This window comes from Gopherus evgoodei, chromosome 19 (genome assembly GCF_007399415.2).
Source record: "Gopherus evgoodei ecotype Sinaloan lineage chromosome 19, rGopEvg1_v1.p, whole genome shotgun sequence".
Classification (NCBI taxonomy): Eukaryota; Metazoa; Chordata; order Testudines; family Testudinidae; genus Gopherus; species Gopherus evgoodei.
In genome coordinates, this window is record NC_044340.1 from 7,970,685 (window position 1) to 7,987,451 (window position 16,767).

Sequence of the window (16,767 nt, forward strand, 5' to 3'; positions counted from 1 at the left end):
GAATGAGAATTGGTTTTCTGCTTAGGTGTAGAAAGGATGTCCTGTTAAAATTGATCATGTTTTCCTCCTAGGAAAAGAAACCAAAGAACTGAAGGGGGGTGTTCCTTGGCCAGTACTGGGTTCCTTTTCACTTTCCATATTTTCCCCTTATTTTTAATTAACATGTTGTCGAATTTTAAAACACAATAAATGGTTACTTCTAAAATCCAGAATGCAGGGCTTGCTCATTTCAGGTTTGATGTAACCTTTTATAGCACCAGCTCCATCCTTAAACAGTTAATCTTATAGTGACCTATTAAAATAAAATGAATTGTGTTATAATTCATCCTAAAGCAACCCCAGGGTTGGTGTATCAGGTAACTCCTGCCTTTGCAGCCCTCGTGACGTTTTTAATCAAGTTCAGCTGTAATTGCTGGACTATACACATGCCTCTTTTAATACTCTTCCTACATTTGGGACTAGCGAGTCTGTTTTCTCTTAACGTCGCTAATAAATAGAAAACATGAAAAAAGCCCATTTTGCAGGACTCTGAGCTTTTCCACCATTCCAGCAGGCTTATCAGAATCACGCATTTGTCCCTTTTTTTAAATAAAATTTATTTGTGAATTTTCAGTTGTTGCTTGTGTTGCTAGTACCTTGTTTTTAATACATTGGACACAGTCAGCAACAACCTCCATCAAGGCAGTCTGAAAAAGAGAGGGGTGTGTGTATGTGTGTGTGTATGTGTAAAATAGAGATGGAGATTTCATAGGCATCTTTAAGAGTTCACTGCCTGTGATGAATGTTGAAATGTTGTTTATGTAGAAGTCACCTACAGTTTGTGGATGAGACGTTGAAATGGCATGCCTGTGTTGAAGCTATTTGTGTAAACAAAACTTCTGTAACTTTCTCCGCTTAGGGGTGAAGTTTCTTTTTGTTTCTGAGGCTGCAGCTGTTTCCCATTTCCCAGCAATTTTCATCTGGACTAGTAAAGCTCCCAAGACAACTTCAACTAGCCACATGCGTATCTGGACTCACTGTGGGGTTTGATTACAGGGACTAACGAATAGCTCTCTATATTAGGGAATCTCATTCTCTCCCCAATTCCTTTGCAGCCTGACTCTTTGTTAGCTCTAACCATTAAAATTATTTCACTGCTCCTTATTGGGTGTGTGTTAGGTTCGAGTCTGCATTTGGATAGGGGTGAGGATTTGAACACATTTGCTGAAAAGAAAACCCTGGGAAAGGAAAATCGAAGGTTCAGCTATATCTAGATAATTTCCTAGCCAAAAAAATAATAATCATAGGAAGAGAAATATTAGCCCCGTGGGTTTTCTCTTCAGTGTGTGTGTTTTGTGTCAAACATGTGTTGAAAACTCAGTAACAACATTTGTATAAAAAATGGCTTTGAAATGCGGTCTGAGTTAATCGCTACTTGTCTTGTTTCTTCATTTATTAGTATGCGTGTGTGAGAGAGAAAAAGATGTCTGCACACACAATCATCAGGTCATTGAATAACATCTTCATCTTAAATTCTGTTGCTCACGATTTTATAAATCCGTTTAACATATTTGAAATACCGATGCCTATCTTTTTAAATCAGAGCATTGGAGCTTAAAACCAGAAAGAGGTTCTTTTCTCCTGAACAGTTTGGGAAGTAGCTTCTGTCACCTCTTTTATATTCCTCCCAGCACAGTTATTTTTTGAGATCTTCCTCTTGAAACCGCAACGTTTACCTTGCTTAGGAAACTGGCTCTTAATAACAAATCCAAAGAATTTCTATATTAAAAAGTGACTCTTGCTAGGTGCCCCGTCCCTTGATACAAGTCTGCAGGGTTGTTTTCCTAAGGAATTGTCAGGAATGCTAAACGCCTCGTCTGCCAGAGTAAATTGTACTCGGAGCTACGGGCACAGCTCCTTGGGCTGCCCTTTCACCCCTTCACTTTATATGCTCCTCTTATTAAGAAGAAAAATGTTTCAATATGTTGGAATTTGGGGTAAAGCTGAGAAAGGGAGAAACGGAGCAGAGTGGGGAAGGACATTTTCCAAATACTTTTCGTAACCCGGAGAAGGGTTACATTAAAAAGCGTGTCTGTCTCACTGAACTGCATATGTGTTCCTACCTCAGATCAGAGCAAATGATCTACTGGTGCAACTCCACCGATTTCATACCATTACGCCAGCAAATACATTTGGCTCTGTAGAGTTCAGAGAAGATATATTTTTTCCTCCCTGTTTTTTGTTTGTTTGCTTGTTTTGCTGGTTGAGACACTGTTTTTTAGTAAAAAGCTAAAAGAATCGTGGAGGTTTTGACTGGCAAAGAGAATCAAAGTGTTCACATTCGTGATCCTGTGTGTGGAATAGCTATTTCAAGTCTGTGTGTGTGTGTGTGAATTTGGTTTGTCATATTTTCAGACCCGTTGTAGTGGGAAATAGGTGACCTGTTTTGCAAGGTAGGCTCCGTTTGTTTATTTATTTAAAACCAAGGCACGATGATTTAAAAACGGATATTTGAAACTTCCTTGGTTAAAAAGGGGGCTTAAGGTAGTCCTTGAGCTCCACTCAGCGTTCCTTTTTGGCTTGACTCCTCAGCAATATTTTCTTTAAAAAACATGGAATTTTTTTTTAAAGTTCCTTAAAGTTGCTGGCAGGACAAGGGAGGGTCTTTGGGGGGATGGCGGGGGGCTGTGACAGAGGCGAGGATGTCACATTAGGATGATTAACCAGAGGCAGTAGCTGAAATATTGATAAGGGGAAAACGGAAATCAAATTTCAAGTTGCAGCGGGGAGGGGGGCTGAGGATAGGAGAGAGAAGAAGAAAAGCACTGGCTCGAGCTGAGCGCATTACAGAAGCCCCCTGAGGATATGCAGACTGTCTGGATGTGCTAGGGAAATTTAACTTCAGTGCTGCCTTGGATCCATCAGGTTTAATCTCTCCTTTGCCACACTGCCGCAGCAGGGTTACAGTACAGACCTGGTGGGGATTTTATTTTTGGTCTCAACCTGGATCTTTACAAACTGCTCTTCCACTGGTTGAGGGGAAAGGGTATAAAAGGTGAGTCCTTTGGAAACAGTAAACCAGAGCAGTTAACACAAAAGACCCTTTTGGAAGGTGGAGGATGCTGGCAGGGTGAAGTTATTGGGAAATAATCCAGAGTTGCCTTTTAAAGCTGAATCTGAATATGCAGATGTGTTTGTTGATTTGAAACATGCCTAATTATGCACGGGGAGCAAATGAGGGGGCTGATTCAGCGGGAGAGATAAAAGGGAGGAGGGAAATTAAGTATGAAGAATCCCTGACTCCAGCAAATTTAATGCCCAAGGAACATTACCTTGTCCCCTCAATTTATAAGAGGGTTGGAGGATTTTTCCCCACTCCTTCCTGCAAGTTCAGAAGCAAAAGAAACTGGATCGTGTTAAGGAGAAAGGAGAGAAAAATAAATGGTGCTTATCAGAAACACATTGTCTATTCTGTAATCAGTTGCCCTTCTCTGCCAGCTGGCCACGTAACAAATGCTTTAAAAATCAATAAAAAAAAAAAGGGGGGGGTCACGTGCAGATACAGGACAATTTATTTGCCAGAGTGGGATTTTATTTTTTTTTAATCAACAGATGTTTTTGAGCAGTTCAACCGCGAAGGCTGTGAGGGTATAGAGGTGTTCTCCGGGCACTGCAAATGTGGATCGGTGAATGAAACGCTGGATGCTGCGTGACTAGCTTATTACCGTGGGGTGCTAACTATGGGCTGGAGGTGCATTTAGAGGGGCATTCATTGGCGGATAGCATTGTAGCTAAACAGATCGTGGAGCAAAAACCCAATTACGTGTCAGTTGGGTGGCATAATTTCTTTTATGCGTTCTATACAGCGCAGTTGGGCGTTCTATCTGTCTTTTTGTGTGTAAACACATCTACACTAAACTACAGAGTTATAACCCTCCAGCCTTTCCTCAACAGCCCCACAAAGGAATTTATGAGCTATTTGTAGCAAAACTACGTTGAATTTGTTGCCGTATAACCTTGATCTTGATGGTTTTTTAATCCAAATTCTGAAGAAAAATCTGCCTCTGATAAATTTTCCTCCGGAAAATCCGAGCGTCATAATAGCAACAATGAGAATGGGAAGTAAAGAGTTTTTTGTTTGTTTGTTTCTTTCTTTTAACGATGGATTTATTACAGTTGGTGGGCATTTTATAGCACAGCTCGAGGGGAATAAAGAGTTTCCTCTAATCTAGGGAAAGCGTGTATGGATGTGTGGAGAGAGATTTTAATTTGATTGCAAATTTCATTTGACCACTGAAGTTCGTTGTTGTTCTCTTGAATGGAAACTCGACTTTCTCCAGCCATCACATTTCACGATCCTTCCATTGTTAATCTCTGTATTGTGCAGTCCTGACCTTAGAAAAACTATTCGTGATGAGATCATTATGTTACAAACCTGAGACTTCAGAGACAGACGGAGCTCTGAAGTGCCGCTGAATTTGACAATGTTACAGCACCATCCCAAATGGGAGAATTGCAATTGACAGCCCTGTACAGTTTTTGTTGCCATTTAGGATTATATTTTCGTTCGCTATTTTTTAAATTATCGTTGTTTTGCAATAAAACTTTTGGCAAAACTATGATTTGTGGGAAAGGTTTCTTTATACTGGCGCGTTAATGACCCATAGTGGTTCTAATGAGTTAAGAAATACAACTGCATTTCATTCATGTAACCAAGAGAAACCCCTAGATTCATGTCAATAGGGTTAACTAGTCTCAGCATGAAAACATGGGTATTTCTGCTAGCTTTTAATTGCTGATTAAGAAATTCACTTAATCAAACGACAAACTCTCCTTCCCCCCAGTCAAAACTGGAGAGGGTTCTTTTCTGTAAAGCCTGCAGTTAAAAGGTAGATATTCAATATTGGTTATGAGTTTACACTTCCTTGTTTTGGTAGAACTTTTCCTATTTACCTTCTTTAAAAAAAAGAAACATACAAATACTTGATCATAACCTTTGAAATGTTTATTACTGGTTTTAATTTTCAAAACAAAACTATTGTTTGTTTTCTGGTCTTCATTTTTACTTTTCCCCCCCTTATTTTCAGGTCAAGTTTAGGACCTTTTAAAATAGCTATTAAACATATAAGGATGTTTCAGACAGTACCAGACACTTCGTCTTACGTCAAGGTAAGACATGACAGCATCTTTAAACAGGTAATGTCAAAAATTACAATCCTCGAAAATTCAAGATCATTTATGTCTGTTTAAGAGCCGGATCCAGCATTCATTGAAGTTAAGAGAAAAACTGCCATTGACTTCAGTGGGAATTGATTTAATCCTAAATGATCACGCTTACACTGAGCTATGCAGAGCTTAAAAGAGGAATCTATCAGTGACCAATAACATATTATGGTGGCCTCTTCTTTTATTATCCTGAAATGTCTTGAGTTACAGTATAGATGCTAGATGTTAACCAATATGATAGTGATGATGCTCTAGCAATAGTTTACCATAATATTTTCTTATATTGGTTTCCAATTTTCCGCTTTCCTGGCTACTATCTAATCTTGAACCAAAACTAAATTTCATTTTAAAATGCCTTTACCTCTCTGCTGTGCAAACCGCTGAACTTAATGTACAAAAAATGATTGCCTAGATATGGAAAGTGCTACATTTTATCAAAATGAGTTTAAAGACAAAGCAAAATGAAATTAACTGAATAATAAGCGTCTCTTTCATTTGTTGAGATAAATAGATTGTTGGACCAGATAGTGGTGTATAATACTGGAGCTTGCTTCACGTTGTTCCTGATGGTTTTCCTATACAACCTACCCAGGTTATTGAGCAGGTACATAGATTCACCTGGTGACACCAGACAATGGCTAATGCCACATATTACCAATTCTCGCCCTCCAAATATGTGTCTGTTAAATTGGAGAAAGCAAAGTGTGGGTCTTAGGTTGTATTGTGATGAGTCGTTATTGCCTCTATTTCTATTTCTATCAATCCCAAAGCAAATTTCAAGGAAAGGGTGGCAGATTCTTGTCCCTTTATAGTACCACTGAGCACTATATTATATTTGACATCATATAAGTTTTTTTTTTCCACAACAGTTCCCAAGAATGTAAATAAACCAAGCCCAAGACATCTGGGTTACAAGTTTAAGGCAAACCCTGCATGCCGCAGCACTTAAGGAAAATCTAAAACACAAGACTCTTGTCTCCCAGACTCATGGAATACAAGAGGCTGTTAACTAGAGCTGGGTACATTGTTTGCAATGAAAAATGTATTATATTAATTTTGCCTCTTTTTCTCTTTGTTAAAAGTCCATGAGCAGATTGTGATTTCTATGTGCATAAGCCATTATTTTAAATGATTCTCTGAATAATTTCTGCATGTAACCCCTAGCTTGTTTTGCAAACACTTTGTAGGGAGTATTCAAAAAGCCCATTTTGTGGTGTGACATGTGGCATTGTTTCTGTTTCCTAGTGGGATAAGTGTAAATCTCAGGGTCAGGTTTTTAAGCAAAAACTTGCATTGCAAATATTCAGAATTCTGTGTTGAGTGAATATTCTACAAAGCACACTTAAAACACAGTGTTTCCATGAGCACTACTACTGGTAAATGTTGTTCATTATATTCAGTGGGGTCTGGATCAGACCTTAGAATGCTAGAAACTTAGTTGGAAGTGACCTTAAAAGAGACGCAAATACCATCAGAGCAAAAACTCAAATGACTACTCCTGTAAAGTGTGTGCAGTCTATACCCAGCAGTAGAGTCAACTACCTTAATTTTTAGAGCTCCAGTAGGCAGGAAGAGGTGAACCCACTTTGTCTTCCCATAGAAAGGTATCCTGGCAGGTTTGCCTTTCATTGTAAGAAGTGATCCTGCTGCCACTGAAGTCAGCTTATGGAATAGCTGAAGCCTACTGAATTAGGTTTGAGGCCTAAATTGTTAGCATTTGTATGGAATGGAATTGGTCAACACAGAACTGCATCAAATTAGCTGTAATGGTGGACGAGCTTTACTCAGGCAAAACTCCTATTGACCTCAGAGGGTGTTTTTCCTGGGGGAGAGCTTTCCAACCGGGCCTATGTTCCTAGTTTCAATTGAACAGAGATAAACAGTTCATAGGATGTTGAACTCATGCTGCAACATTTCATCATCATCTGTCATTTATTTTGGGGCAGGGACCCTGTTTCCTGGTATTTGTCTCTAAAGCATCGTGCACACTGATGTCATTGGGGAAATAACTTATTTCCATACATAAAAAAACCAACAGGGTTTGAGTAAAGTCTCTTAAGAGCCTGATCCAAAGCCAGCTGAAGTCAGTGGGAAGATTTCTGATTGACCTTTGGATCAGGCAATTAGATGTCAATGTTGCAATCACATAAGCAGATGTTTAATTTTATTCATGAGTAGTTGCACTGTGGTCAATGGGGTTGCTCACATGATTAAAGTTAAGAACATGCTTAAGTGTTTGGAAGATCAGGGCCTTAATCATTAAATATACAAAAGAGAGGGTGAAATCCTGGCCCTCTGAAGTCAATGGTAAAACTACCATTGACTTCAATGGGGCCAGGATGACACTCATAGAATAGATACTTTGTAGAAAACGTTCATCTGCTGTGTAGGCGCCATGGCCTAGTGGCTAGAGCACTGGCCTAGGCTTTAGGAAACTTGGGTTCTGTGTCTGGCTCATTCACTGATCTCCTGGGTAGGCTTGAGCAAATCACTTCACCTCTCTTTGCTTTGGTGTTCTCGGCTGTAAAATGGGCATAATGGTATGGGGCATTTTGAGAACTACGAATGAAAAGTGCATATAAGAGCCGGGTATTACTATTGGATAATGAAATATTGTTTCCTGCTCCCCCAAACAGCCTTTTGAGTGCTGGTCTGGGGGTATGAGGAGGTTCTAAGTTTTAATTCCTTCTTCTGGGAAGCCACTGGGCATTTTTTGCCTCTCACTTAATCTCTCTGGAAAATGGAGACTATATTTATTTACCTACCTCTCAGAAAATCTTGGGAGACTTATTTTAATAAATGGGCCAAACCCCAACTGGTCACTGGGGCTACTTGTATGGAGGAGAAAAGTAAGACTGGATTTTTTATAAAGCTCCTTGACTAACAGTGTCATATCTATAAGCATTATGTCAAGACTTTACCCCTTAACTCATGAAGATAACTGTCTTATCTTTAAATGTCTCCACTGGCATAAATGAGAAGGGGCTGCTGGCAGGGTGTTCTCTGAAAGGGTGCCATGGTGATGGGATTTTCAGGATAATTTGGGTGAGGAAAGCATACAATGAGCTTTCCTGGGCTACATTGCAAAGCTCATCTTTTCCCTCAAGTGTTTGAAATGGGGAAGGGGGAGTATTGTAAGGGTGGGGAATTGTTGGAGGGGGAAGGGCATCTGAATTTTTAAATTGCCTGGTTCACTAACGTCGAGTTATATTGAATCATATTGCTGAATTTCAGAGATTTCTGTGATGTATTTTTAAGTTGCCTCAACAACACCTAGAGTACCTAGGTGCCTTTTTTTCTATATTTGCATAAATCTAGCACATAATCATAACAATTTTAGATAGTTATTTATGTAATCTGAATACATGACTCATTATTTATATCTGAGCATGCGAACAAACCATCCTGATGTGCCTTCACATGACAAAGTAGTAGGCAAACATAATTATTATAAACTAATTATAGGCCCCTATTGTTTTCTTCCACATACTTATATGAATGTATATATGTCCCATATGCCATTACTGTACTTGCTGATCTACAAGGGCTGAATAATCAGCAGAGTACATCAGTGTGTGCTAATCTCATCTAAACGTAAGTACTTGACTTTAGAGAATGAAACGTGTAACGTAAATTGGAAAATTAAATTTAAAAAGAGAGCACTGGAATGAGAACTGAGTCTTAACTGTGTGGGTATGGAAAGTATTAAGGCTATAAGCAAAGCAATATGACCTCTGAATACTGATTTTCCCAGTTCTTACTATTGCATTCTGGCTTCGCTGAATCATCGTAGCATTTACTCCCCTTCTGCAGTGTCTATGCTAGAGGCAGCTCACGAATGGTTTTTGATTGCCATATTCTGTCATGCCTCTCCTCCTCCCTTTCAATAAGGACCCAAGCCACAATTTCTCCACTCTCTAAGGCAAGGCCTAAAGTTGGTCGGGTCATGCAGAATCACACAAGTAGCCAAGAGACCCTGCAAAATTGGAGAGAAGTGAGGTTGGGAGGAACAGTGACAGAGCCTTGTCGGAAGTTCCCACTCACAGGTGCTGCCTAGATGGGCCTGATGCAGGAATCACAGGGTGAAGTGCTATATTAGGAGGTCAGATCAGATGATCACAATGGTCCCTTCTGGGGACCACTAATGTATAAGGCATTATGAGGGAGTGGGGTGATAGGTACAGTTTTCCCCTTCTTCTCACTCTTCAAATTCTGATGTTTCAGAATGGCAGAAGAAATGATGCATCTCCACTCTAGGTCGCCACCAATATTTTGAAGGGGTAGTGTTCCCGCATTTAAACGGTGAGCTCTGCATTTTGGGGGTATTTTCTTGCTCTTTTCAGAGCACAGAGGAGAAATCCACATGCCTACGATTAATAAAAGTGCCTATGTCACATCTAGCACTTTTCTTCAGTAGATCTCAAAGCACTTCACAATCTTTTAATGTATTTATCCTCACAATATCCATGGAAGGAAGGAAGCATTGTTATCCCTATTTTACAGATAGGAAACTGAGGGACAGAGAGACTCAGTGACTTGCCCAAAGTCACACATGAAGTCTGTGGCAGAGCAGGGAACTGAACCCAAGTCTTCCACAGCCTAAGCCAGTGCTCTACCATATGCATTTTAGCTTATTGTAAGCAAAACTCTTTGATCTTCTGATATTTGAACTCCTGGACTTCGTAATACTTTTGTGTTTCAGCTGAGCACAGCAAACTGCTCTGTCACCCACCACTAACGGTACCTGAAGCAGTCACATAGCGCAATCAAATTTCAGACCAGTCCACATCTGGCAGCCCAAGAAGTAGCTTTCACAATGTATTTGAAAGCCTTTTGTTACAAAACAATCAAGTTCCATTCTCAAGCAATGAAAGCTCTGGCGCTTCCTTGGAGAGCACTTTAAACCTTGTCCAGCTCTGGACTGTGCGGCCACACACTTATGAAATTTGAACAAAGCCACCATGCATATTCCACTGTAGACATTTGCACACAAAAAGGGGCTTGGATTTTAAGTAAGACAGAAAAGGGAATTCACTCCAGTCTGAATGAAATGGGGAGGAAAGAACCATAGTTTAAGTGCGGGGGTTCCTGCTTTAAAAAAAAAATTATACAACCATAATGTTTGTGGTGTTATACAAAGAAGCATATTCATAGAAGCAAAATAGTCGGGTGGATGGAAACAATATTTGGTTTGTTCTTGGTTTCACCCTGCCTGGAGGGTTTACAAGAAACCCAAAGAGAGAATTTTGATGGCCAAAACACTGACATTTTAATTGGAGAGGAAAATATTAAGGCTATTGACAAACACTGACATTGACATGTTATCATTTCCTGCTCCACAGTAGTAGCCGAAGACTATTGCTGGAACAGACTGCGAGACAAATAATCATTTTAAAACATTTGGGAAAGGAAACTTTCTGGGGAAATCATGCCAGGCTAACCTAGTGAGGGAAAATATTGTAGTTAGTGAATTCGTAGTTTAAAACAAAAATCTGGGTGGCTTGACTGACAATGGAATGTTTCGTACAGGTGTTTAGTGAGAAGAATGCTGGAAATATAATTGTGTAGAGCAAGGAGAAAGTGCAGCATCTTACATCTTAAGAACTGCTATAGAACCTTAGTAGCAGGGAGAGGAGACATGCAAAGACTTCGTAGACTGAAGTATTTCAATCCATGCAGCAATGCTGCACCGTTTTTTTGTTTTTTTTTTACTACTGGTTTCCAACAGAAGTTGTCAATTTCCACCAATTACGCTCAAGAGGACTGGAGCAGGTATCCTCTAGGAAAGCTGGGAATTGCAAAAGATTTGTAGCCATGAATATGTTTGAACTTTGTTTAAAACATTCCAGTCGAGTGCATGAACATGGGAGCTGGAAAGGAACTCCTGTGTCATCCACATACTTACTATTGATTGATACAAGAGCATACCAAATCCTTCTCTTTTTTTTAATGCTCATATCTTGAGGCAGCCACACGACTAAGTGTTATACTCCAGCGGGGTCTTGATTAATGTGTTATGACAACTTAGTGCTGAAGGATTTAATTCTTGTTTGCACCTACCTTTTATTTTGGAACATTTAGACTTTTTAAATACTCCCCCCTCCCACCCCATTCCTGTGAATCTTGGCTTGTTCTTCAACCCGACAAAATGCAAACGTTGGGTGAAAAAGAATTTACATGGTTTCTTTCATGTTTTACCTTAAAGGTATCACTTGAATTTAAACAGAAGAGGGGAGAAATATTGTTTATCCTGGAAGCGTAGTATACTGAGCCCCTTTTAAAATAAAACAGGCTTTAGGGCACAGGGGACAAGCTTTTCTATTCAAAGACTCCTGCTTTTCCAGACACCAGAATCCAAGTGACCAAACCCCCCTCTGTAAGTCACCACCCTTCTGACCTTCTAAAGACTGCGGGGGGAGACCCACCCCTCTCTCTTTCTCTGAATATGCATTTTGTATTCTAGCCCCCTCTGCATCCTCCCAACCACTGTGTCAAAAAAAAAAGTGGATGTTAAGGGGGGGGAGCGGGAATGCTTTAAATCTTTTCTTCAAATCTCCAAATATCTGAAGTCTGAGGAACAAATTCAAAGCAGGCACGGACGCCCGAAGAGAAGTTAGAGAGAAATATTCGGTTCCATTCAAGCGCATCAAGGGTCTAGCTGAAGTCTTGTTTGGCTAAGGTCAGACGAGACTGGGTTCTCCAATAAAAATAAATCTCAAATTAATTATGGCCTCAAGCGAGGGGCCAGACTTTTGGAGCTGGTGCGCTGCAGTCTGTGTTTTTGGCCTTCAGTATTTTTGGTTTTTCGTGCTTAACTTTTCAATAATTGTGGGGTGGTTTGGTTGGCGGGGAGAGGAGGCAAGGGAAGGGGGCTGGATTATTGGGCATGGATCTCAAATAAAACCATCCAGGACAGTTTAACCACCTTTCTGCACAATTGTGTGCTAGCTTCAAAACTACCCTGTATCTTCTCCACACGACTTCCAAGACAGTAGATTTTAGTTAAGGGTTTATTAGCATCACACACCTTGTTTTAGGACTTGTGTTTCCAAAAATTCGTTGGTATTCAGCAAGAGCTATGGGTCTTGGGACCCGATCCTGCACTCCACTGCTCTGTTACATGGGTGGAAATCTGGAGGGATTCCAAAGTAGTCAGATTTAACCCTTGTAGCTGAGAGCAGAATTTTGGCCCCTGGGTTCGAATGGGAGTCTTGCCTGGGGATCGGGCCAGAGGCTTGGCTTTCCTTCTTTGCTTTGTAAGAAAGTGAATTTTAAAAACACTTCACCTTTTAATTCTGCAGGGAAGTTAGTGCCACATCGCAACCCAACCCTGAAACTCCCATAGAAGTCGACGGGACCTTTTTCTCTAGTTAGGATTGCAGCAGGATCTATCCCCACTCCCCTGCCTCCTGCCCCTCCCTCCTTTCTGCTAATACAGATCTAGGACTTATTTTTAAGAGGAACTTTTAACACAATTTATGGGAAATGGGCCACTTTCTAGGTACATAGTCAAAGGGGGCTGGTTGACTAGTTCCTAATCGATTTCTTTCATTTGCTACAAAATGACGAAGGAGCTCAAAATCTTGCATTCTTAACCAGAACACAAGGTGATACTGTCTGATTACAACAGGCAACAAGATAAGAGTCATGCAAATTAATACCCTACATGCTTTCAAACCCCGCCGCTCAGGCCCAAATATGCTGCGATCGTTACTTCACCTTTGAAGAAAACGTAGATGTAAAAGAAATATACAAAGTTTGAAGTTGTGGCCAAAATATTTCTGCATAAATCAAAGACGAAAACACAAATACACATTTGCGGGTATCTCCCCATGCTAAAGATTGGCACTGGACTACAACGTGCCGTTAACTCCTTTGATGTTGGATATTTTAGGCTAAATATCATGGGCTAAATTCCAGCCTGGTGTATACCCCATTGATTTCAGTTGGGCTACACCCAGGGATGAGTATCCACCTCCTATGTGTGTGAGGCCGAAACTCTGTGTGATTCAATTAAAGGATAAAGGGGGGAAAATGCCAGGAGATTATGAGCAACATTTAACTCAGTACTGTAGACTACAATTTCGTTTCCTTCATAAGTGTATTGAGAGAGAGAGAGAGAGCAAATCGTTTAACCTTGCGTGAATGCAAACATTTGAAATCTGTTAAGGTAAAAACTATTGTAGGTATCAAATAATTTCCCAGTTGTCAGTAACTTAATTAAAAAAAAAATCAGAATTATTTTTGCTCTATAATTATGCTCCAAAAAGTTGAGCATCAGATTAAAAGTTACACACATTTGCCAGAATTGTACACAAGCGTTTCACTTTGAAATAACGTTTGCCTTTCTCTGGGCATTAAAATATTAAACGTTAAGGGTATCACATCCTTTTTTATTATTATTATTTTATTCATTATTTGGGATTTCTTTCCCCTTACACCGATTCTATCAAACTGTTAAATCCGAGTCCGTGCACACCAATTGAGATGATCCAGAATTTGGCAAACCATGTTTATGAATATCCCAGCCTTTTTTAAAAAATTGAGGTAACTTCAGGAAGTGGGGGTTAGAGAAAGTCAGGAAGCAAAACTTCTTCTGTTGCATTATTATGGGAAAATAATAGTGTGTTCAACTTGTCTGGTTTAATGTTTTACAAGTTCGCTTACTTTGTCTCTTGGGACTTTTCACCAAAATTTTTTTTTTCCTTTTAGACCAAATAGAAGGGTAATGGGGAGTGGGGAGTAGGAGGGGGAGTGGATGACAAAACAATGTGTATAAATTTTAGATCCAATCTATCAGGCAGCCCTAATATGCTTCAATTTGACTCATTTTCTTTAAGTCACTTCTAAGGAAATAGCTGTGGTATCATATTTCAGGTTTTTTTGCTGTTAAATACTGAGGTACTGAGAACCAAAAAACATCTCTAAAGTGTGTGTGTGTGTGTGTGTGTGTGTGTGTGTGTGTGTGTGTGAGAGAGAGAGAGAGAGAGAGAGAGAGAGAGAGAGAGAGAGAGAGATTACTGTCTATATTCTTACATTTGTGGAGAAGTTGGGATCCAAAATGATTTTTAAAGTGTGCGTACGTTTATATGCTATATCTTGTCACCTTGGAGATAGCACTATGACCAGGAATCAGTGTTTGTAAATTTCCGATTGTTTTTAATATATTTTGTACATTTCAGATGATTTTTTTTTCACTGCAGTTCTTCAGAATCGTCCTCTCTCTCCAGCCTGTAACCCATCAAACAGAGGAGTCTATAGTTCAGTTTAAACACCCAAGCGCCTTCTCCTTGGTCTTTGGGTGACATAGGCACTTTCTAGCGCCCTTTAGGGGGTATAAATCCTCTGTCTGACCGTACCCCCACCGTCACTGTTTGGAGGTTGGTATTAATGTTGCCCAGAAAGGAAATAATTTGGGCTTTGGGAGGATGCGTTTCATTCTTTTCCTTACCCTCTTACTTTTCTGGAGCTAGCGGCTCCCATGTGGTGATACTGAAGGGGAAGTGGAGGAAAGAGGTTTTGGTGTTTAATTTGAGGGCGGGGGGGGGAGAGAAAAGAATGAAATGGAGGATGAGGGAAGCAAAGGGTTAACCGTGATTTCTTTTAATTGAACTCTAGTTCTTGTGGCCTTAGGCACAGGGGGACCTGACCTCGCTAGCTGTATCCAGATGTGCTGCTCTCAGGGGACACCACTGCAGACCCCTGGATTGTAAAGCAGACAGGAGGGGGAGTAGGAGGGGAGAGGGAAGGCGGTCGGTCGGTCCCCTCTCCAGCCGCCCCCCACCCCCTTTCCCTCCTGGCTGGAGACGGCCACAGTCGCTAGCAAACAGCAAGCCCAAAAGCTCCAGGTCTGATCACGTTCAGCCCCCGTCTCTGCCTCTGCACCGAAAATTGTAGCTGAATTGATGAGGCTAATTTCGCAGGGGGTTAGAGGGAGGGGCAAGAGGGGTCTGCTGTGCTGCCAGCTTTGCTCTTGGAGAAATAAAGTATTAATAAGGCGCCTCTGCTGCAGCTGACTAGAAACACGAGGGTCATTTTGTTATTTTGGGGGGTGCACATTAATGTGAATAGAGGTGTGACTTTTTTTTTCCTGTGGTTGGATTAAAAATCAGGGGGAAAGCAAAAGACTGGACGCAACTGCACTGGATAAGGTAACCAATTCCATAAAGGGAATATAATGTTGAAGGGGCTCACGGGAGTGTCCTACCTTGAAATGGATTTCTTGGTTCCATCTCCCTGAATTACTGGCTTTATCTTTTGGATTCTCCTGGGGCTACAGCAGCTTGCACTGCAGAATTGGGGAATAAAAAGATGTCAGACATGTTGCACGATCCTGTTGCTAGATGGTTTTGCTTGGTTTTTTTTTTTTTTTTTTTTTTTTTTTTTGGAGGGGAGAGGAGGGTAGAAAGGAGCGTTTGTCTCTTTTACCTTGCTTGTTGAGAGAGCTTTTCAAAAGCTTGGTTGGTTTGTTTGGATGGACTATTTAGGAGAGGAAATAAATGGCCCTTTCTTGGGGATCAATGTTCTATCGCTCTGGTTGGATGAAATGTTGCATCTGTTGTCGTCTACTTTTTAGTTCCAGAAGAAGGATTGAGGAATGTGTCCCCTCGCCCCCCCGCCCCATGAGAGTAGCACCAAATTTGCCACAGCCGGGAGGCAGAGGGGCACTTGGGACAAGCCTGGAATGTTATTTGCTGTTATTATTTTCGCCGCTTTCCGGTTAGTAAACTAGTGATCCGAGGCTTTTTCGCCGGAGATAGCGGAGCAAATTGACTGGGGCCCTGATCCAAAGCCCCTTGCAATGAAACGGGCAGTCCCGCTTTGACTCCACGAGGCTTTGGACCAGACCCCGAGGTTCAATCAATATTTCAAATGTTAATACTGATGGGGGAAATGAAATGGCTTTAAATATAGATACAGTTGAATAATTGAACCCATCTTACTGTAATGCACTATTTTAAATGCCCCGCCCCCTTTTTTTAAAGCACAGTATACTTACTTCGACGTAGTGGAAGCTTTCACGGGACTTTTTCTTTTAAAGGAGTGCGAAAGCAATGCAAAAATAAATGTTTTCTAAAAATAATGTTCCTTTCAAAACTACAGGGAACCTCTGCTTGGAAAGGCACCACAAATTGTATCTGAATGGGAGAAGGCACTTGACATGCTTACACTGAAGGGAGTTGCCTGCCCTGCATTATACTCACCGCTATTTTCTGGTTATAGCTAGCACCTAATCTAGCCTTCCTCCCTCAGGCCAAACTCACTGAGATCCTTGCCCGAGTAAGGACTGCAGGAGAGGGACAGGAGCGTGTTCTAAATAGACCATTTAAATCGGTAATCTTTTCCTGTGTGCCCCAGACTGGATTATATTTACGGTCGTCTCCCATTTCCCTCCTCCCTTAATTTTGCCTTTGACTGGAAAAAGCATTAATAAAAAAATCTGTGGGAAGAGATGGAAATTCAGTGACTCAGGCTACTTGGCTTCTCTCTCTCTCTCTCACACACACACACACAAACACACACACACACGTACATGTTACACTAAACTTTTATGATGACAGT

General features: G+C 40.7%; 1 protein-coding gene across 3 annotated transcripts in view; it reads left to right on the forward strand.

Moving 5' to 3' along the window:
• Positions 1–2,805: 2,805 nt before the first annotated feature.
• FLI1 (Fli-1 proto-oncogene, ETS transcription factor) overlaps positions 2,806–16,767 on the forward strand; it is a 116,415-nt gene continuing 102,453 nt past the window's right edge. The window contains exons 1-2 of one of the 3 annotated variants that reach the window (XM_030538189.1): positions 2,806–3,034; positions 5,067–5,175. In XM_030538189.1, the coding sequence (XP_030394049.1) occupies positions 5,110–5,175 (66 nt within the window). In that variant the 5' untranslated portion in view covers positions 2,806–3,034; positions 5,067–5,109. The remainder of the gene's footprint in view (positions 3,035–5,066; positions 5,176–16,767) is intronic. The other 2 variants (XM_030538186.1, XM_030538187.1) reach the window with 2 other exon arrangements.